Below are 22,616 nucleotides of genomic sequence, written 5' to 3' on the forward strand. Positions count from 1 at the left end.
CAAGGTGCTGATAGCATTCTTTAGAAATGTTGGCCCATATTGATAGGATAGCATCTTGCAGTTGATGGAGATTTGAGGGATGCACATCCAGGGCAAGAATCTCCCGTTCCACCACATCCCAAAGATGCTCTATTGGGTTGAGATCTGGTGACTGTGGGGGCCATTTTAGTACAGTGAACTCATTGTCATGTTCAAGAAACCAATTTGAAATGATTCAAGCTTTGTGACATGGTGCATTAACCTGCTGGAAGTAGCCATCAGAGGATGGGTACATAGTGGTCATGAAGGGATGGACATGGTCAGAAACAATGCTCAGGTAGCCCGAGGCATTTAGACAATGCCCAATTGGCACTAAGGGGCCTAAAGTGTGCCCAGAAAACATCCCCCACACCATTAAACCACCACCACCAGCCTGCACAGTGGTAACAAGGCATGATGGATACATGTTCTCATTCTGTTTACGCCAAATTCGGACTCTACCATTTGAATGTCTGAACAGAAATCGAGACTCATCAGACCAGGCAACATTTTTCCAGTCTTCAACAGTCCAATTTTGGTGAGCTCGTGCAAATTGTAGCCTCTTTTTCCTATTTGTAGTGGAGATGAGTGGTACCCGGTGGGGTCTTCTGCTGTTGTAGCCCATCCGCCTCAAGGTTGTGCGTGTTGTGGCTTCACAAATGCTTTGCTGCATACCTCGGTTGTAACGAGTGGTTATTTCAGTCAACGTTGCTCTTCTATCAGCTTGAATCAGTCGGCCCATTCTCCTCTGACCTCTAGCATCAACAAGGCATTTTCGCCCACAGGATTGCCGTATACTAGATGTTTTTCCCTTTTCACACCATTCTTTGTAAACCCTAGAAATGGTTGTGCGTGAAAATCCCAGTAACTGAGCAGATTGTGAAATACTCAGACCGGCCCGTCTGGCACCAACAACCATGCCACGCTCAAAATTGCTTAAATCACCTTTCTTTGCCATTCTGACATTCAGTTTGGAGTTCAGGAGATTGACTTGACCAGGACCACCCCCCTAAATGCATTGAAGCAACTGCCATGTGATTGGTTGACTAGATAATTGCATTAATGAGAAATAGAACAGGTGTTCCTAATAATTCTTTAGGTGAGTGTATAGCGGCATAAGGCCTTTTCTGTCAGGTGAATGCCTAAATTTTGGGGCCTGTACTGGCCTACAGTAAAATTGTTATTCAGTGACCGCCTAATATACCTCCAGCCACATAATCACTTGTTCTTTTCTGTCAGGTGAATGCCTAAATGTTTGGGGCCTGTACTGGCCTACAGTAAAATTGTTATCCAGTGACTGTCTAATATACCGTACCTCCAGCCACATAATCACTTGTTCTTTTCTGTCAAGTAAATGCCTAATTTTTGGGACCTGTACTTCACTGGCCTACAGTAAAATTGTTATTCAGTGACTGCCTAATGTACCTCCACATAATTACTTGTTCTTTTCAGTCTGGTGAATGCCTAATTTTTTTTAAAGTTTCCCTTTAAGACGCATAAAAATGGCCCCTGATTAAAATACATATTTTTTGTGGGAATTTTTGCTATTGATCCCCCTCTGGTATGTCACTGTTCATGTTGTGGGACTATTTGTGCACTTCTAGTAAGTATTTGGTGGCTGAAATATGACCTGAAGGTTTTTCAGGTTCGCCTGCCATTAAAGTGAATGGGGCCCGCTGCGAACGCATAGTCCGCGAACATTTGATCGCGAATGTGCGTTCGCGAAACGTCCCGGCTGATGTTTGTCCATCACTAGAGATAAGGAGCTGTCAGAGCTGCCTGACAGGAAACAGTTAAAATACAGAGCCTGTAGATAAACTCAAGGCTGCACAAAGACAGTGGTTCAAAATGTTTAATAAAGACCACTTGAAAAATGGATTTTTAGCTCAAAATGAGTAAAATGCAATAATTAAAAATAAATAGCCCCCAAAGGTGTACGTAGCCTTTAAATAATAACAGTACACTGGTTTATGCACAGTACCATACACTCATAATACTGCCATAAAATATCATCTATTGCTCAGCTAATAGCGCCATATAGTGTTTAGTAGGCAAAGCGGGTGTGAAGATAATGAATACTGTCAAAACAGTGCACAAATACGAATGTCAATGTAATAACAGTATAATAGTACTAATCAGTGTAACTTTATATATACAGTGCACACATTAAAGGGGTTATCCAAGCCTGGAAATGTCCCCCCATATGCCCGAGCCCCTCACACTGATTCTGCTTACCTGTAATGACCGGCGTCACGCAAAGGGAGGGAAATGGGAAGGCCCTGTCCAAGGGAGAGGGAAAGGTGGTGACCCCTGACTCACCTTGCGGCTGGCACCTGACTGCCCTGACGTCCCTAGACGGGTTCCTCACCCGTACGCCGATCACGTGCCTAGACCCTGGCTTTCCCTAAGATGAGCCCTATGTAGTGAACGGGGCGGTGGGATCACTAGTCCGCACCACTGACACTAAGAGGAAAACACCAAGGAGAGGACAGACAATACAGACAAACATATAATCCCAGGTGGGCGACCACAGCAGACCACCAAGGCCCAACAGGGATCCGGAGGGTAACGTTCTGGAACAACAACCAGGGAACACAGCTACACAGCTCCAGTGGGTCAGTATAGAAGTCAAGGCAGGAAGCTCTATATCTGGCAACCAGAGAAGTGGGAGAGGGGAATATAAGGAGGTTGGGAGTGCTGGACAAGAAACAGCTGAGGAGAAGGAGCTACGGATCCCTGAGTGAGCCAAAAAGGGTTGCAAGGCAAACCCAGAAAGCTACCATTAAGAAATAGCACTATCTTTCTACATAGAGAGCGCAGCCACCCGCTGCGACTTCCTGACCCAGGGTATAACGGAGTCAGGCGTGGCTCTTGACACCCTCGTGACATTACCTGGCTCGCTGCACTACTCCTCGTTCCTGCATGGCCGCCGATGCTTCTCCCCAATGCGCAGATAAAAACATTCGTTGTCGGGGGGGCGGTGTCAACAAATGGCAGGCGGGGACGGGGACGAGCCTCCCTAGTGATGGTGATGCTAGGGAGGCTCATCCCCATCACCACCTGCCATTGGCTGCCCCCCCCCCGACATCGGATGTTTTCACGGGGAGTAGCAGGGGGGCCTTGCGGGTCCAGGAATTCGAAGGTTTAGGCTGGACCCACCCTTCTGATTGGGGAGCTATGGTGTGTCTGTGAGAGGTAACTGATAAATGAGGAGTTGTATTCAGTGTGGGCAGTGTAAAGTTGCTAGGAGAAGCAGCAGACAAACAGCCAGCCACTGAGGGAGAGAAGAATTGAACTTTACAGAGAGTTGAGGTACAAGGGACAATGCATGGACAAAAAGGGCAGTGGAGGTAGCACATGTATGTTGGCTGTGGACTTCACTGCATTTAGTTGGGGTGATAAGCTTCAGGTTCCCTATCATACAAAAGAGACAGACTGGCCTTCTGTTAAAAGACTACACCCCGCAGTTGGGCATTATAGTGCCATACTGAAAGTGAAAATGTATTGGGAGAGAGAATTTGCACCCCTTGGCTGAATTGGGAAGATTAAAAGGGTTTTGTGGAAGCTTTATACTCCTCTGGATAGGTCATCAGTATCTGATCACTTGGGGTCCGACACCCAGGACCCACGCGATCAGCTGTTTGAGAAGGCACCAGCGCTCCTCGGTGCATCGCAGCCTTCTCAGAGCTTTTCCCCCACTGATCACATACTGATGACCAATCCAGAGGATAGATCATCAGTATTAAAATCTTGGAAAACCCTTTTATCTGGAGAGATTCAGAGAGAGGGGGTGAGCCATTATACTGCAGCCATTGGAAAACTATGTGTGCAACCTGTAAGGACCTATTTTTGCAAACACCTGTGTGTGCCATCTTCCCAGATTGCTTCAGTAAAGTACAGTGGTCTTGTTACCCTGAAACAGGCCTCATCATTGTTGTGCATCACCTAACTGCACTGCTACCTCACTGCCCGTCCTCAGTAGTTCAAGGTACCCTGCCTTGCATCCCTAAAACACACCGACACCAAAGGCACCCCACCTACCACCAGGTAACATACCCCAAACCCAGATGTGCCATGAGGTGAAAAAATGGTACATTCTTCCCTTTGCAGCGTCCCACTTACGTGTGTATAAGTGGTCCCCTTAAATGTCTGTATAGTTATTTGTATTTAATGTATTGTATTTCCTAACATCAGGCTGGCATTGTCATTACATCTATTCGCCCCTTGGTGGTGCTGGCACCACATAATATATATATAGCTTTGGGTTTGCTACAGGAAGTGAGTGTTGAGAGAGGAGATGGAAGTTAATGGAGGAGGAGAACAGGTAAGTTCCACAATGTAGCTGCCTTTCTTTCCTCTGGGCCCCGATCAAGCCTGGAGAGGGCAAACCAAGAGTTTACTGCAGCCCAGCACAATACAGTAAGTCTAAGTATGAATACAGAGCAAGTATAGTGAAGATTAGAGTCTAGCCAAGGGACAATTGATTCAGTAAATGTTCAACTGTTTTCTACTACAACTGACTCCTCATCCTTTCTACTACATTTTCACCTTACTGTGCTGGCATCACGAACACAGGGACCCAGCCACCAAAGCACCTTAAACACCTATACCATCAAGGGCACCTCAACTTTCATCTGGCTGGTGTTCCCTGCAACAGGGAGTGCCCCGAAGGATTTAGTGCTGTCCTTCCCTCCACTGCACTGCTAGCCCAGGGAGGCTCTGCTAACCGTGAGTAAATGAACTACTACCCCCATTGGCCCACCGTCACCTCACGTGACACCCCTGTGGCCTTCACTGCAGGGCCCAGGGAGCACCAGATTGAGTTCTACCTCCACCATCTTTCCTGCCACTGCCACTCCAGTCCTCCCGCTCTCCCCTCCCGGATTCACTGCACATCAGTTATGTAGTTATTGTTAATTATTTACTTCATTGAGTGTGATAATGAGAAAAGTCAGAATGTAATTTGTTCTGCTCCGATAAAAATGTATAGATCTGACAGCCCCCCACCCCCATCATACTTTGCCCATACACTCCAGAGACTGTGTTACAGCTTCTCACATGGTGTGGACGGAATTTTTATTCTCATGCCTTTTGTATTTAAAGCGTTATAGGGTTGTAATGACTTGTCTACCCACCGTTACAGATGGTCTGAAGCTACAAATCTAAATTCTCCTGCTTGACATTCCTTGGTGAGGATCATGGACACCAGGACACACACATTCCTATACATAGAACAAGCTGGTGGCATATGGGTTCTTTAGTGGACGGACCTAGAACCCAACAAACCTCCAATGCTTCTTCTATCCAGATATTTGTCACTATTTTTGATGCCTATGTAATACCCCAGAGTGGCATTACCACCTCTTTTATACCCCCACTATCTTGGTTGGTGCAGCAAGTATCATCTCAGATATTTACTGCCTTTTCCAGCAATGTGTATATTGTTGGAAGGCACAAGGGTCTATCGTTGACGGAAGGTATGTGTCACCGAGGTTCCTGTCCTCGGGGAAGTAAAAGCTGGTATTGTCAGGTGTCACCGGCATCTAATGCTGATTGACACTTTGCTATTTTAGTATGGCTGTATAGCTGATCCGGGACGGCTCTTACTGGGAGTAGTCAAAGTACTGGGTGGGTGACTACTTCCCACGTTCCAGGCCGGGTGTTGACTGGCCTATAAAAAACCCATCCGGCAGTGTCAGCTGGGAGTGATTACCTCTCTCTGACAGAGGAGCTCTGGCAATCGCTGGTGTGGGAACTGAGCCCTGTGCTGGGCTGAAAAGCTGTGTGTTGGGAGAGCAGGCCACCTAAAGCATGCATTTGGACTGCTGGAGGCAGAACCGCCGACAAGGTGACGTTTTTTGTTATGCACGAACTTTCTACTCGGTGTGAACAAACACCAACCCTGCAAAGAGTGTTTTTTGTTTGACCTTATATGTGAATAAACACGGACATTTGAATAATGAACTAGTACTTTGCCTCTGTACTGCACCTGTTTATCCCAACTACCAGAGCGAATCCCCACAATATATATATTTCCTTGTGAAACAATGTTAAAGTGTAGTCTGGCTCACCAGCAGGTGGCAGCAATATTGGCAGTGTGTTAGTTTCCCTGGAGAGGAACCTTCTAGTTCCCTTACAGCCCTCTATAGAGAGGGAGGAGTTAGTTAGTGTTGGTCAGTCTAGCCTACCCCCTCCTGAAGAAGGGTTGTGTGTTGGCTAGCAGAGCATTGTCTGCTCTGCTAGGCCCATAGGCCCAGCCTCTGAAGTCTATATGGTTGCTTGTCCCCTCCTGGGCTTGCATTGCCTTAACTCCAAGCTAAGTATGCTTGATGCCAGGAAGAAGTTCCTAGGACTAAAGATAAAGTAAGAGACAGATTACAGCTAAAAGTTCCTATTTAATCCAGCCAACATAGCAGTGCTGAATAAGCTATAGCATAGCAGAGCTGAGATTGTTGCAGAAGTGTTTGCCTACTGAAGTTAAGCCAATAGCTGCTGATGACCAAGATACCATATGGAAACTGTTTGGATTACCGTTTTATGCCAAATAAAGCTGTGTTCAATGTTACTACAAGTCTGGACTCAATTATTCCTTCATCATCCAATTTATTCATCCCTTTTGCACTTGCTTCGGACTATACCACGTCTGGGATCCAAGAATTTCCATGTAGGAGCACCGTGACACGTGCATACAACATCTACAGAGACATTGTAGGCCACTCTACACCACTCTGGCAATCCTACCCTGGGTACCAACACTACCATGAACAAAGGGGACTCCATGTCCTCGTTGCTTAACTGCAACTGGCGTCACAATTACTTGCTCTATAAGAGGGACATATTTCGTAGAAACCTCCTAAGGGGCAAGGAATACCCAAACGCTGGCAATACCCCGCTGCACCTATGATTGTGCAACACTGTAGGGTATCCTTCCATATGGAATAAGAGACATACTAGGTAAAGTAAAGGCTGCATGTACCTGCAATATACAGTATGGGCACTCTATCATGGCTTAGAAAGAATGGAGCCATAATATGACCATGTGCATGAGGCCTTAAAGGGGTTGTCTCATCTGAGACAATGGGGGCATATCGCTATATCGTTCTCGATATAGTTGGGGGTCCTGCACCTATCAGACATCCTAGCAATATGCCCCCATTGTCTCAGATGAGACAACCCCTATAAGATCCACAGCGTATCCAGATTGGTAACTTTGCAGCACAGAAATATGCCACATATGAAGGAGGCTTTGAAAACCACATTGACATGTATTGTACCGTACAGGTTGCATATGTTGCAGTATTTTGGGAGTTGTTTATGTTGCAGTATTTTGGGATGGCGCACAGCTGGGTTCATGCTCACGGCAGTGCTGTCTGCAGTAAACTGCACGGAGGCACATGGAGTACCTGTGGCCTCACACTTTGGACTACTTGATACAGTGCAAACCATGAGTGTGCACTTTACAGACGTTACATTAGCAAAGGTACTGGGATTTCTGCTCTAAATCCTGCAGAATTGTAAATGCAGCTCTGGTGAATACAGACAGTCCTCCTTTACCTTTCCTATTAGCTACAGATATCCTGAGATAAAAGGGCACTATATGACCATCTTGGAATAAAAAACAAACAAAAAAAAACACCCAACAGAGTAATAAAGTTTTTTTCTTTGCTAGTCATCTCAAGCATCTCGGACAAAAACAAAAGGTAATACAAACTAAGGTCTCATGCACACGACTGTATGTATTTAGCGGAACAAATGATGTCTTTGTGATGACTGTGTGACATCCATTTTTTATTTTTTTGCAAACCTAGTGGCCTCACTGAGAAGTGGTCTGCTTTTTGCGGCCAAGAATACAACATGTTTTACCGCTTTCTGGAACGGACATACAATACGTATATGGATGCTTTCTGCATTCGTATGTCTGTTCCGCAGAAGACAGAACATGTCCTTTTCTTGGCCGCAAAATGTGAACCACCGACCCATTGAAGTCAATGGGTCCATATAAATAGCGAATGCAACACGGACGGCATAAAGACTTCATCTGTATTTTGTTGAACCGTGTTTTGCGGATCACAAAATACATATGGTCATGTGCATGAGACCTAACTCAGGATAAGTACAAGATAAGTAATGTAATGTACACAGTGACTTCACCAGCAGAATAGTGTGTGCAGCTCTGGAGTATAATACAGGATGTAACTCAGGATCAGTACAGGATAAGTAATGTAATGTATGTACACAGTGACTGCACCAGCAGAATAGTGAGTGCAGCTCTGGAGTATAATACAGGATGTAACTCAGGATCAGTACAGGATAAGTAATGTAATGTATGTACACAGTGACTCCACCAGCAGAATAGTGAGTGCAGCTCTGGAGTATAATACAGGATGTAACTCAGGATCAGTACAGGATAAGTAATGTATGTACACAGTGACTATAGGATGTAATATAGGATGTAACTGAGGATCAGTACAGGATAAGTAATGTAATGTATGCACACAGGGACTCCACCAGCAGAATATTGAGTGCAGCTCTGCAGTATTATACGGTATGTAACTCAGGATCAGTACAGGATAAGTAATGTAATGTATGTACACAGTGACTGCACCAGCATACCAGTGAGTGCAGCTCTGGGGTATATTACAGGATGTAACTCAGGATCAGTACAGGATAAGTAATATAATGTATGTACACAGTAACTACACCAGCAGAAAACTGAGTGCCGCTCTGGAGTATAATACAGGATGTAACTCATGAACAGTACAGGCTAAGTAATGTATGTACACAGTGACTGCACCAGCAGAATAGTGACTGCAGCTCTGGAGTATAATACAGGATGTAACTCAGGATCAGTGCAGGATAAGTAATGCAATGTATGTTTACAGTGACTCCACCAGCAGAAAAGTGAGTGGAGCTCTGGAGTATACTACAGGATGTTACTGAGGATCAGTCCAGGATAAGTAATGTAATGCATGTACAGAGTCACTCCACCAGCAGAATAGTGAGTAAAGCTCTGGAGTATAATTGTCACAGTCGTTACCTCTGACTGTGACCTTCCGTCCTTGCTCGTTCGTTTTTTTTTCCGTTCCTCGCTGTTTCGTTCCAGTGTTATTTGTGGTTCTTTATGGGTTAACTCCCCTGTGTGCCTATTTGGAGTTAATCCTCTGTCTGCTCCATGGGTGTGGCTTCTCTGCTGCACCCATGGATCCTGTATATAAGGTCTCATGCACACGACCGTTATTTTTTGCGGTCCGCAAAAACGGGTTCCGTTTTTCCGTGATCCGTGACCGTTTTTTCGTCCGTGGGTCTACCTTGATTTTTGGAGGATCCACGGACATAAAAAAAGTCGTTTTGGTGTCCGCCTGGCCGTGCGGAGCCAAAAGGATCCGTCCTGAATTATAATGCAAGTCTATTGGGGCGGATCCGTTTGACGTTGACACAATATGGTGCAATTTCAAACGGATCCGTCCCCCATTGACTTTCAATGTAAAGTCAGGAGTTAATATACCATAGGATCAGAGTTTTCTCCAATCCGATGGTATATTTTAACTTGAAGCGTCCCCATCACCATGGGAACGCCTCTATGTTAGAATATACCATCGGATTTGAGTTACATCGTGAAACTCAGATCCGACAGTATATTCTAACACAGAGGCGTTCCCATGGTGATGGGGACGCTTCAAGTTAGAATATACTAAGAACTGTGTACATGACTGCCCCCTGCTGCCTGGCAGCACCCGATCTTTTACAGGGGGCTGTGATCCGCACAATTAACCCCTCAGGTGCCGCACCTGAAGGGGTTAATTGTGCGTATCATAGCCCCCTGTAAGAGATCAGGGGTTGCCAGGCAGCAGGGGGCAGACCCCCTCCCTCCCCAGTTTGAATATCATTGGTGGCCAGTGTGCGGCCTCCCCCGGCCCCCCCTCCCTCCCTTTATTGTATTATCATTGGTGGCCAGTGTGCGGACCCCCCGGCCCCCCTCCCTCCCTTTATTGTAATATCATTGGTGGCCAGTGTGCGGCCTCCCCCGGCCCCCCCTCCCTCCCTCTATTGTATTATCATTGGTGGCCAGTGTGCGGCCTCCCTCGCCCCCCCTCCCTCCCTCTATTGTATTATCATTGGTGGCCAGTGTGCGGCCCCCCCCGCCCCCCTCTATTGTATTAATATCATTGGTGGCCAGTGTGCGGCCTCCCCCCCCCCCCCCCGATCATTGGTGGCAGCGGAGAGTTCCGATCGGAGTCCCAGTTTAATCGCTGGGGCTCCGATCGGTAACCATGGCAACCAGGACGCTACTGCAGGCCTGGTTGCCATGGTTACTTAGCAATATTACAATATTAGAAGCATCATACTTACCTGCTGCTCTGTCTGTGACCGGCCGGGAGCTCCTCCTGCTGGTAAGTGACAGGTCTGTGCGGCGCATTGCTTAATGATCTGTCACTTACCAGTAGGAGGAGCTCCCGGCCGGTCACAGACAGCGCAGCAGGTAAGTATGATGCTTCTAATATTGTAATATTGTAAGTAACCATGGCAACCAAGACTGCAGTAGCGTCCTGGTTGCCATGGTTACCGATCGGAGCCCCAGCGATTAAACTGGGACTCCGATCGGAACTCTCCGCTGCCACCAATGATTTCGGGGGGGGGGGGGGAGAGGAGGCCGCACACTGGCCAACAATGATATTAATACAATAGAGGTGGGGCCGGGGGGGGGGGGTCCGCACACTGGCCACCAATGATAATACAATAGAGGGAGTGAGGGGGGGCCGGGGGAGGCTGCATACTGTCCACCAATGATATTACAATAGAGGGAGGGAGGGGTGGCCGGGGGAGGCCGCACACTGGCCACCAATGATATTAATACAATAGAGGGGGGGGCCGGGGGAGGCCGCACACTGGCCACCAATGATAATACAATAGAGGGAGGGAGGGGGGTCGGGGGAGGCCGCACAATGGCCACCAATGATATTCAAACTGGGGAGGGAGGGGGGTCTGCCCCCTGCTGCCTGGCAGCCCCTGATCTCTTACAGGGGACTATGATACGGACAATTAACCCCTTCAGGTGCAGCATCTGAGGGGTTAATTGTGCGGATCACAGCCCCCTGTAAGAGATCGGGTGCTGCCAGGCAGCAGGGGGCAGTCATGTACACAGTTCTCAGTATATTCTAACTAGAAGCGTCCCCATCACTATGGGAACGCCTCTGTGTTAGAATATACTGTCGGATTTGAGTTTTCACGAATTGAAAGTAGCCTACGGACATGGATCATGGACATGGATGCCAATCTTGTGTGCATCCGTGTTTTTTCACGGACCCATTGACTTGAATGGGTCCGTGAACCGTTGTCCGTCAAAAAAATAGGACAGGTCTTATTTTTTGGACGGACAGGATACACAGATCACGGAGGCGGATGACAAACGGGGCATTTTCTGAGTTTTCAACGGACCCATTGAAAGTCACGGAAAACGGAACAACGGCCACGGGTGCACACAACGGTTGTGTGCATGAGGCCTAAGGCTGAGGTTTCCTCAGTTCTGTGTCAGCTCTCCTGGTGTGTGTTGTCTTGTCCTGCTCCTGTTTGTACTGACTCTCCCATGCTGGTGACCCATGGGATCCGTGTCTTTCTGTCTGTCTGTGCTCTGTGGGTTTCCTACTTGTTCATTCCCATCCTCTTTGATGTCCTCTTTCCTATGTTTCTGTTATCTGTTCTGCCAGTTATGTTTGTTATGTTATATGTCTCTGTTCAGCAAGCCCTTGCTGCACCTTTCTTTGCAGCAGAGTGCAATGCGCAAGGCCATGCAGTTTACTACTGGTGGAGCAAGTCCTTCTCTGCTCATTGTGACTCCTGTTTCCTTGCTATGTACTCCTGCTTGTGTTATTAGTTGCCCTGTTTGTATTTGCCTGTCTGTTATGTATGCCTATGTGCCGTCGGTACCTTCTGGTACCTGTTGTCCATTCGTTCCTGCTGTTACTGTCTAGTTCACGCTCCAGAGTGGACCCTGGCAACGTCCTGCTGCAAAGTCTAACCCTACCATCTGGGGCCCTAGTGAATACCAGGAGTTGCTTAGTCACGCCCCTCTGGAGTATTACTAGACAGTGGCGCATTGAGGGTTTTCTCCCACTTTGCTGACGGTACATAGAGCTCATGTTTTGTCTGTGCTGCCTTCCCTGGTTTTTGTTTGTGCAATAAACTCTTATGTGTCTGTACCTGATTTCCGTTTGTTTATTGCTTGACGATGCGGTGGTCTCTCCTGGGACCTCCAACTCGTGACAATAATACAGGATGTAACTCAGGATCAGTGCAGGATAAGTAATGCAATGTATGTTCACAGTGACTGCACCTGCTGAATAGTGAGTGCAGCTCTGGAGTATAATACAGGATGTAGCTCAGGATCAGTACAGGATTAGTAATGTAATGTATGTACAGAGTCACTCCACCAGCAGAATAGTGAGTAAAGCTCTGGAGTATAATACAGGATGTAACAGAGGATCAGTCAGGGATAAGTAATATAATGTATGTACACAGTGATTCCATCAGCAGAATAGTGAGTAAAGCTCTGGAGTATAATACAGGATCTAACTGAGGATCAGTATAGGATAAGTAATGTATGTACACAGTGACTGTACCAGCAGAAAAGTGAGTACAGCTCTGATGTACAGTACAGACCAAAAGTTTGGACACACCTTCTCATTCAAAGAGTTTTCTTTATTTTCATGACTATGAAGGCATCAAAACTATGAATTAACACATGTGGAATTATATACATAACAAACAAGTGTGAAACAACTGAAAATATGTCATATTCTAGGTTCTTTAAAGTAGCCACCTTTTGCTTTAATTACTGCTTTGCACACTTTTGGCATTCTCTTGATGAGCTTCAAGAGGTAGTCCCCTGAAATGGTCTTCCAACAGTTTTGAAGGCGTTCCCAGAGATGCTTAGCACTTGTTGGCCCTTTTGCCTTCACTCTGCGGTCCAGCTCACCCCAAACCATCTCGATTGGGTTCAGGTCCGGTGACTGTGGAGGCCAGGTCATCTGGCGCAGCACCCCATCACTCTCCTTCATGGTCAAATAGCCCTTACTTTCAAAGTTTTCCCAATTTTTCGGCTGACTGACTGACCTTCATTTCTTAAAGTAATGATGGCCACTCGTTTTTCTTTACTTAGCTGCTTTTTCTTGCCATAATACAAATTCTAACAGTCTATTCAGTAGGACTATCAGCTGTGTATCCACCTGACTTCTCCTCAATGCAACTGATGGTCCCAACCCCATTTATAAGGCAAGAAATCCCACTTATTAAACCTGACAGGGCACACCTGTGAAGTGAAAACCATTTCAGGGGACTACCTCTTGAAGCTCATCAAGAGAATGCCAAGAGTGTGCAAAGCAGTAATCAAAGCAAAAGGTGGCTACTTTGAAAAACCTAGAATATGACATATTTTCAGTTGTTTCACACTTGTTTGTTATGTATATAATTCCACATGTGTTAATTCATAGTTTTAATGCCTTCAGTGTGAATCTACAATTTTCATAGTCATGAAAATAAAGAAAACTCTTTGAATGAGAAGGTGTGTCCAAACTTTTGGTCTGTACTGTATAATACAGGATGTAACTAAGAATCAGTCCAGGATAAGTAATGTAATCTATGTACACAGTGACTGCACCAGCAGAATAGTGAGTGCAGCTCAGGAGTATAATACAGGATGTAACAGAGGATCAGTCCAGGATAAGTAATATAATGTATGGTATAACTCAGGATCAGTACAGGATAAGTAATGTATGTACACAGTGATTCCACCAGCAGAATAGTGAGTGCAGCTCTGGAGTATAATACAGGATGTAACTGAGGATCAGTACAGGATAAGTAATGTAATGTATGTATACAGTGACTCCACCAGCAGAACAGTGAGTGCAGCTCTGGAGTATAATACAGGATATAACTCAGAATCAGCGTAGGATAAGTAATGTATGTACACAGTGACTGCGCCAGCAGAATAGCGAGTGCTGTACAATACAAGATGTAACTCAGGATCAGTACAAGATAAGCAATGTATGTATGTATGTGCACAGTGACTTCACCAGAAGATTAATGAGTACAGCTCTGAAGTATAATACAGGATGTAACTCAGGATCAGTACAGGATAAGTAATTTAATGTATGCACACAGTGACTCCACCAGCAGAACAGTGAGTGCAGCTCTGGAGTATAATACAAGATGTAACTCAGGAGCAGTGCAGGGCAAGTAATGTATGTAAACTATGTACACAGTGACTCCACCAGCAGAATAGTGAGTGCAGCTCTGAGCTACAATAAAGAATGTAATCCAAGATCAGTACAAGAGAAATAATGTGATGCATTTGAAATGTTTTCATGTAGATTACTTCTATATTTAGCTTGCAAAATTGCGCTCAGAGGTGAATCTATATCACAGTATTTTGCAGAACAATGTCTGAAACTTTTACAGCACCAGTTCAATGATTGCATAATAGCATGTACTTACAGGTCCCTTCTTCACGAGGTCTAGATCTGGTACCACAGTGGTAAGATGAACAATTGTAAACAGAGAATTCAGCACATAGGAGAAAAATAGATTTTTATGAAGTGTAATCCTCTGGCAGCTGAGACTCCTAAAATACAGAATATAAGCCATATTTAATTAAAGTATTCAAGAGAAGGGGGGTAGTTGCTTTTACAGAAGTATAACACACAGAAGCACACTGATCTGTACTGCACACAAATGCACCTAATCCACTAGAGTACTTGCAGACCCCCCTCGCTTGTTTTCATTTTGGTGCCTGTGGATGGTGAAAATTGGGCAGGTAAATTCAACTGATTGGGAACTCCCTGGCCACCAAAGCAGTCTCAACAGTCTGACACTTCCTGTGTTATCCAGATTCCTTGCCAGCTTTACTGTATAGGCTTTGATATCACGAACAGAGTCATGTAATCTATAGAGAGTGGCTGAGTCTTTGGCAGCTCTGTTGTAATGATGGAGGCCTAGCTCAGGCAGGGTAGCATCCCTATACATCATATACACAACTCCCCTGTCACTCCCTGGGCTCAGGTTAAGGGTCTGTTCTCCACCGCATTCTGGAGACTTATACCGTCTTAATGACCAGGCCCTTTAAAAGGCCTTTAGGACCAGATACTTATTTGCAATGTCATGTGATTTATTAACAGCTTTGCTTTTCTATTGGCTGGGCTACCAAAAAATTTTTGTGTCCTTTTTTTGGGTCACATAGGGCTGTTCAGCATAAAAATGGGTTCCCCAGTTTGTACATGTCATTTTGACACACCTTTTACACATTTTTAATACACCGTTTCATTTTTTATTATTTGTATTTTTCTTTTATATTTTCTTTAGGGTCCATTCACACGTCCGTATGAATGGGTCCGGATCCGTTCCGCAATTTTGCGGAACAGTGCGGACCCATTCATTTTCAATGGGGCCGCGGAACGGAAGTGCGGATGCGGACAGCTGTCCGGATCCGCACTTCCGTTCCTCAGCCCTGCAAAAAAATAGAGCATGTCCTATTCTTGTCCGCAGACACGGACAAGAAAAGGCATTTCTATTGGGGTGCCGGCCATGTGTGGTCTGGTGTTTTGCGGATCCGCAATTTGCGGACCCGCAAAACACTTGCGAACGTATGAATGGACCCTTATTCTTGGTACATAATATGTCCTCTAAGATGTCATAAAAGACCCCAGGGGACAATTACTGAGGAACTCTAGATTGCAAGAGCAGGAACCCTACAGCAGTGATGCACCAAGATGTTGCAGATTCGATATCTTCATCTAGACCCCCCACCGATCAGATGACCTCATCAGTATAAAAGTCTCAGAAAATCCCTTTAGTCTATGACATTTCTTAGTCAAAGGACTCCCATTCATTGGAGCTGCCATAAGGAACACACATGCCTCTGCACTGTCCATCCAGACAACACAGGAAGGAAGTGTGTGCCTCCAAAATGGCCGCCATCAGAGAGGGTTTTAGTGAATGGAAAAAATAGCTATAATATTTACAAAAGCAGAAGGAAACCATTGGGAGTCATTTACCAAACTAGTATAAAGTAGAACTGGCTTAGTTGCCCATAGCAACCAATCAGATTCCTCCTTTCATTTTGGACAGCTCCTTTGGAAAATGAAAGGTGGAATCTGATTGGTTGCTATGGGCAACTAAGCCAGTTCTACTTTACACCAAACTAGAATGTTCAATACTGATTAGATACTCATGTAGAAAGTCACAGAAAGCTAAACTTTTAATCACCACATTAATATTAAATCACTTCATAAACCTCTAAAGTGTAACAAACATTGATCATAATGGACCAAAAAACACAGACATATATAGATGTATGCAGAGGGGATGGCGGGTAAAATCCCTAATATGTCCCTAACTAATGCCTCAACCCACAAGAACGCCCTGATGGTGGGTGGCCCGTGGTCCCGTGACTGCCCTATCTCACCCTCGCAATGCCCTAAATATTTCCGACGCGTTTCCCCAGTAACTGGTTCATCAGGGGAAAAAAATGGGGCGAAAAGTGAAAAGTACTAAACAAATTGGTCCAGAAAAAACTACTCAGTAATAAACTGATAATCAAACCATAAAAAGCTAACCATACAGTTAAATCTGGTTGTTAATACATTAAATATCGAAGCATGTATTTGCAGACACTTCAATCAATACACGTGATCAGGCCTAAAACTCAAAAAACATTGTTTGTAAACCGTTCCCAATCTGATAGAAAATGGTGTAATAACCCAGTAGACCGTGTAGATGTTAAACCATAGGCAGTTAAAGGGACACTGGATTTTACTCACTGAGCTAATAACATCACCACATTAGTCTCCACGATTTACATTAAAATATACAGTACTATCGTAGAATTACTGCCCTGTGTCTTTTATTTGGTCTATATAATTGGTTTTATTAATATGTATAGTACCTCAATAAGGAGCCCAGGGGGACGTCCCTCCGGCAGTTGGAGCCCAGCAGCTCTATTTACTTTAGAGCCCAGCACCGCCCCACTGCTAATTTATTCACTGCTCAGCGCCAACGTAATGTTTGTGGAGCGCCCGTTTGTGCAGCTGGCGCATGCGCAATGAGTTATGTGAAGCCGATGCCTCCCTTTTATGGATTGCCCAAAATCCATAAAGGGGTATCCCCATTGAAAGAGAGGCCCATCGTGTCGGGGAATGAGTCATTAACCCTCAATTGTGGTATTTACATTGACAGAATCCTAAGCCAGTTTGTATTGTCATTGCCGTCCTACACCAGAGACACTATGGACTTCTTGAGGAAAATAGAGACCCTACACTTTGACTCTGACTATACGTTGGCAAGTATAGATGTTGAATCTCTATACAGTTCTATCCCGCATGCCGAGGGCCTGAGGGCCACCTCCCATTTTCTGAAAACCCGAGGTGTCCAATTCAATAGCCATAATCAATTTGTTGTGGCTCTTTTTGGAATTCGTGTTGTCGCATAACTATTTTTTATTTGATGGTCGCTTCTACCACCAGCTCAGGGGGACCGCTATGGGGAGCCCCTGTGGACCCTCATATGCAAACCTCCTCCTGGGCTGGAGGATACCTGTGTTTTTCCGGACAGTCCACTATGGTGGACAGAGGAAATAGGGTTTTGGACGCGATTTATTGATGACATTTTCCTGATATGGAAAGGAAATCTTTGTGAACTGAAGGAATTTGTGAATACTTTGAATACCAACAGTATAGGCCTCTCCTTTACGTATGAACATAGTGACCATAGAATTACCTTTCTTGATGTGGAAGTGACTAAACAAACCGACAGGCTGACCACTACGGTATTTAGGCCACCAATAGTCTGTTACATTGGTCTAGTTACCACCCCCCGGCGCTCAAGAAGGGCATACCTAATGGTCAGTTCTTAAGGATGAGGCGGAATTGCTCAGACTTGGAGGGATTCCACCACGAATCAAAAAAACTTCGGGAGAGATTCAAAGATAGGGGTTACCCAGAATCTGTCCTACGAGGAGCATTTAAACATGCAAGGGATCAGGACTGAAATAAATTGTTAAATCCTAAAGTTAAACCGCGGGGCCATAATGATAACATCATTCGTATTATCTCTACCTTTGATACAGCAAATAAGGAGATTAGGAATATCCTAAACGAGTTTTGGCCCATTTTTCAAATGGACCCAGATTTCATTGGTGCGATCCCTCCACAGCTGAGCATCACTTTCCGCAAAGGGCGAAGCTTGAGGAACCGTCTTGTTCACAGTCATTATTCCAGCCCCAAACAGGCGGGCACATGGCTTGACCGTAGGCCTTTAGGAATGCGGCAGATGTAGAGCCTGTAGCTTCATTTCCAACACTAAAACTAATACCTGTTCCACCACTGGATGTAAATATATCATCAAAGATTTGATTAACTGTAGAAGTAAGGGAGTGGTATATCAGTGCCAATGCTTATGTCCAAAGGATTACATAGGGAAAACATTTAGAGAATTGTGATGAAGAGTGTGTGAACACGTTAATGATGTCATCAAAAGAAACAATACACCAGTGGCTAATCACGTGTTAGAGGTCCATGGGGGGAAACCTGAGGTCCTCAGGTTCTCGGCATTGAAACTTGTTAAGGAAGGGGTGAGAAGGGGTGACTGGAATTAGTCGATTCCAGTCACAGAGAAGGGGTGACTGGAATCGACTAATTCTACAAAACGAATCCGAATGGATATATCGTTTCGGATCTCCTGAGTCTCCCCTTGGTTTAAACAAAAGATTAACTTTCTCGTGCTTTTTATGATACCATCCTAATAAGTGTCTCTGGTGTGGGAATGGTTTATGTTGGCCTATAGTTTTTCAGACTCATATTGTATGGGGCATATTATCTGGTCATTTATATCGGCATTGAGTATTATCCTGTTGAAATAATAAATAATAATCTTTTGGTGACCCTCAGCAACATTGGGGTTTCCTTATATCGGTAACATCCACTTCATATGTGTCGATTATTTTTATGGTTGTTATACACTTTAAGGGGCCTGATATATACGCACTCTTTTTCTTATCATCATATGTATTTGAATCTCTGGTTTAAGGATTCCCACTTTCAATGTGTCATTTTAATGATTTGGTCAAGGTAATACCAGTGCTGTGTAAGGGACTATTAACTGCCTATGGTTTAACATCTACACGGTCTACTGGGTTATTACACCATTTTCTATCAGATTGGGAACGGTTTACAATCAATGTTTCTTGAGTTTTAGGCCTGATCACGTGTATTGATTGATGTATCTGCAAATAGATGCTTCGGATATTTAATGTATTAACTGTATGGTTAGCTTTTTGTGGTTTGATTATCAGTTTGTTACTGTGTATTTTTTTCTGGACCAATTTGTTTAGTACTTTTCACTTTTTGCCCCATTTTTCCCCCTGATGAACCAGTTACTGAGGAAACGCGTCGGAAATATTTAGGGCATTGCGAGGGTGAGATAGGGCAGTCACGGGACCACAGGCCACCCAGCATCAGGGTGTTCCTGTGGGTTGAGGCATTAGTTAAGGACATATTAGGGATTTTTCCCCCCCTAGCGCACATTACCCACCCTCCCCTCCGCATACATCTATATATGTCTGTGTTCTTTTGGTCTATCATGATCAATGTTTGTTCTACTTTACCCAAGTCTGATAAATGCTCCCCATTATTTCTCTCCTATAGACTTACATCTAATCAATGACATACAGTACATACCATTGACATTCCCTTTAAATCTGTGAAAAAATTCTTTCTAGCCTCGACATATGAAATTACCTTTGTGTTTTGTGGATTGCGCTCGATAAAGGCACAACTAGCGATTTCCATTACCTGGCGAGCGGGTGTGACCTCTACGCATACATCAAGATGCTGAACCTCACATTCTCCATTAATATAGAGCTCAGAAATTCAGAAGCGAAAAATTAGAGTCACAGCGCTGCATGCAGGGGGCACTTACTTGAAATAGAAGAAAATTCCAAGTGAAATTAGCAAGGAGATGATGGACAAGGTATGTCCCACTATGGCCATATAGTACAGGATATAGGCGTTCTAGGAGGAGAAATAGAGATCATGAGGGGGCTAAGCAAATACAGTAACGTATTTCATAAAGCAAGTTAATCCCTTGAGAATACAGGATATGTACAGCAATCAGTAATTTATGTGCGCTAAAACTCTACCAGCAGAATAGTGAGTGCAGCTCTGGAGTATAATACAGGATGTAACTCAGGATAAGTAATGCATGTACACAGTGACTACACCAGCAGAATAGTGAGTGCAGCTCTGGAGTATAATATACTGTAGGATGTAACTCAGGATCAGTACAGGATAAGTAATGTAATGTATGTACACAGTGACTTTACCAGCAGAATAGTGAGTGCAGCTCTGGAGTATAATACAGGATGTAACTCAGGATCAGTACAGGATAAGTAATGTATGTAAACAGTGACTTTACCAGCAGAATAGTGAGTGCAGCTCTGGAGTATAATACAGGATGTAACTCAGGACAAGTACAGGATAAGTAATGTATGTATACAGTAACTGCACCAGCAGAATAGTGAGTGCAGCTCTGGAGTATAATACAGGATGTAATTCAGGAAAAGTAATGTAATGTATGTACACAGTGACTCCACCAGCAGAATAGTGAGTGCAGCTCTGGAGTATAATACAGGATGTAATTCAGGATAAGTAATGTATGTACACAGTGACTCAACCAGCAGAATAGTAAGTGCAGCTCTGGAGTATAATACAGGATATAACTCAGGATCAGTACAGGATAAGTAATGTATGTACACAGTGACTCCACCAGCAGAATAGTGAGTGCAGCTCTGGAGTATAATACAGGATATAACTCAGGATCAGTACAGGATAAGTAATGTAATGTATTTACGTATGCAGTGACTGCACCAGCAGAATAGTGAGTAAAGCTCTGGAGTATAATACAGGATGTAACTCAGGATTAGTACAGGATAAGTAATGCAATGTATGTACACAGTGACTCCACCAGCAGAATAGTGAGTGCAGCTCTGGAGTATAATACAGGATGTAACTCAGGATCAGTACAGGATAAGTAATGTATGTACACATTGACTGCACCAGCAGAATAGTGAGTGCAGCTCTGGGGTATAATACAGGATGTAACTCAGGATCAGTACAGGATAAGTAATATAATGTATGTACACAGTGACTTCACCAGCAGAATAGTGAGTGCAGCTCTGGAGTAAATTACAGGATGTAACTCAGGATTAGTACAGGATAAGTAATGCAATGTATGTACACAGTGACTCCACCAGCAGAATAGTGAGTGCAGCTCTGGAGTATAATACAGGATGTAACTCAGGATCAGTACAGGATAAGTAAAGTAACGTATGTACACAGTGACTGCACCAGCAGAATAGTGAGCGCAGCTCTGGAGTATAATACAGGATAAGTAATGTAATGTATGTACACAGTGACCCCACAACTTTAAAGACATATTTTAAAAAGATCTGCACACATTTTTGGACCTATAGAACTGGGGAAAAAAACAAAACAAAATGTTGCTGAAAGGTTAATTTACTGTAATATTCCTCTTGTTTTCTTATATTGCGGTGTCGACTTTTTTTGTATAATGTTTAAGGAGCTGTTCATTATTTTGGTCTATAGATAATATATGCTAATTTGGGCCAGTCTGACGTCACTTACAAGGCCACCCTCCTCGGAGACAATTTCCCGCACGGCTCTAAACACATTTAATATATTTAATTAGCCTGTAATATGCCTGTACATTATTACATTGCTCATCATATCTATCAGGCTCATGGAAAGTGCATTTAGATGTGCGGGGAGCTTCGCATCAGCAGGTGCTAAATGGATCCTGTGAATGTTATGGGTCATTATGCAGAACTATTCATGTTCTCCCCCAGATGGAAGCGTTCCTCTGCACTAATGATAGAGAAATTAGTATTTCGCAGTTTTTTCCCCCCCTATATTTGATATTATAGAAATATGCACAATGAAATTTAACTGCAGGAAAAAAAAATTCCTCCAGTCTGCCCGACGACATAATTTGTACAGACATTTGCATTTCTTTTTTATTTCTTTATATTATTATTTAGTTATTATTAGTTTCCCCAGAGTGACATATTGGTAACCTATCTTCAGGATTGGTTATCACTGACAGATCGTTGGGGGCCCGACCCCCAGCGATCAGCTGTTTGCAGAGGCTGCAGTGCTCCGGTGAGCAAACCTTACCAGACTGACTGGACCTTATTGCTCAGGCCCACAGTGGTGTAGGACGGACCCTAATGAAGATGGTGGCACACTGGCAATAGCTGGATTGGGGGCAACTAATGTGAACTAGCCCTTTAACAGGCCGGGGTTAGGCGCATGCTCATGACTCGGCAGCAGCTCAGTACGCACTGGTAAGCCGACGTGTCATCATAGGGTGCCGACATTCAACATCTTTGCATTGTGACAAGCAGAATAAAAACAACCAGTTGTCACTTTATTTCTACATTTAAGGAAATTTGTTATAGAATTGTTGTTTTATGAGGAATACTAGCATCTACCTGAACAGACAGGTCCACAGAGTATTTTATGTTTTGGTCGTAC

At 44.3% G+C, this 22,616-nt stretch overlaps 1 protein-coding gene across 1 annotated transcript in view; it reads right to left on the reverse strand.

Moving 5' to 3' along the window:
• The window catches only part of CALCR (calcitonin receptor), a 366,429-nt gene that overhangs the window by 73,142 nt on the left and 270,671 nt on the right, over nucleotides 1–22,616 (reverse strand). The window contains exons 6-7 of the mRNA XM_040431198.1: nucleotides 19,984–20,075; nucleotides 14,509–14,635 (exon numbers count right to left, since the gene is read on the reverse strand). Coding sequence (XP_040287132.1) covers nucleotides 14,509–14,635; nucleotides 19,984–20,075 — 219 coding nt within the window. The remainder of the gene's footprint in view (nucleotides 1–14,508; nucleotides 14,636–19,983; nucleotides 20,076–22,616) is intronic.

Source organism: Bufo bufo, chromosome 5 (assembly GCF_905171765.1).
Source record: "Bufo bufo chromosome 5, aBufBuf1.1, whole genome shotgun sequence".
In the NCBI taxonomy this organism is placed as follows: Eukaryota; Metazoa; Chordata; class Amphibia; order Anura; family Bufonidae; genus Bufo; species Bufo bufo.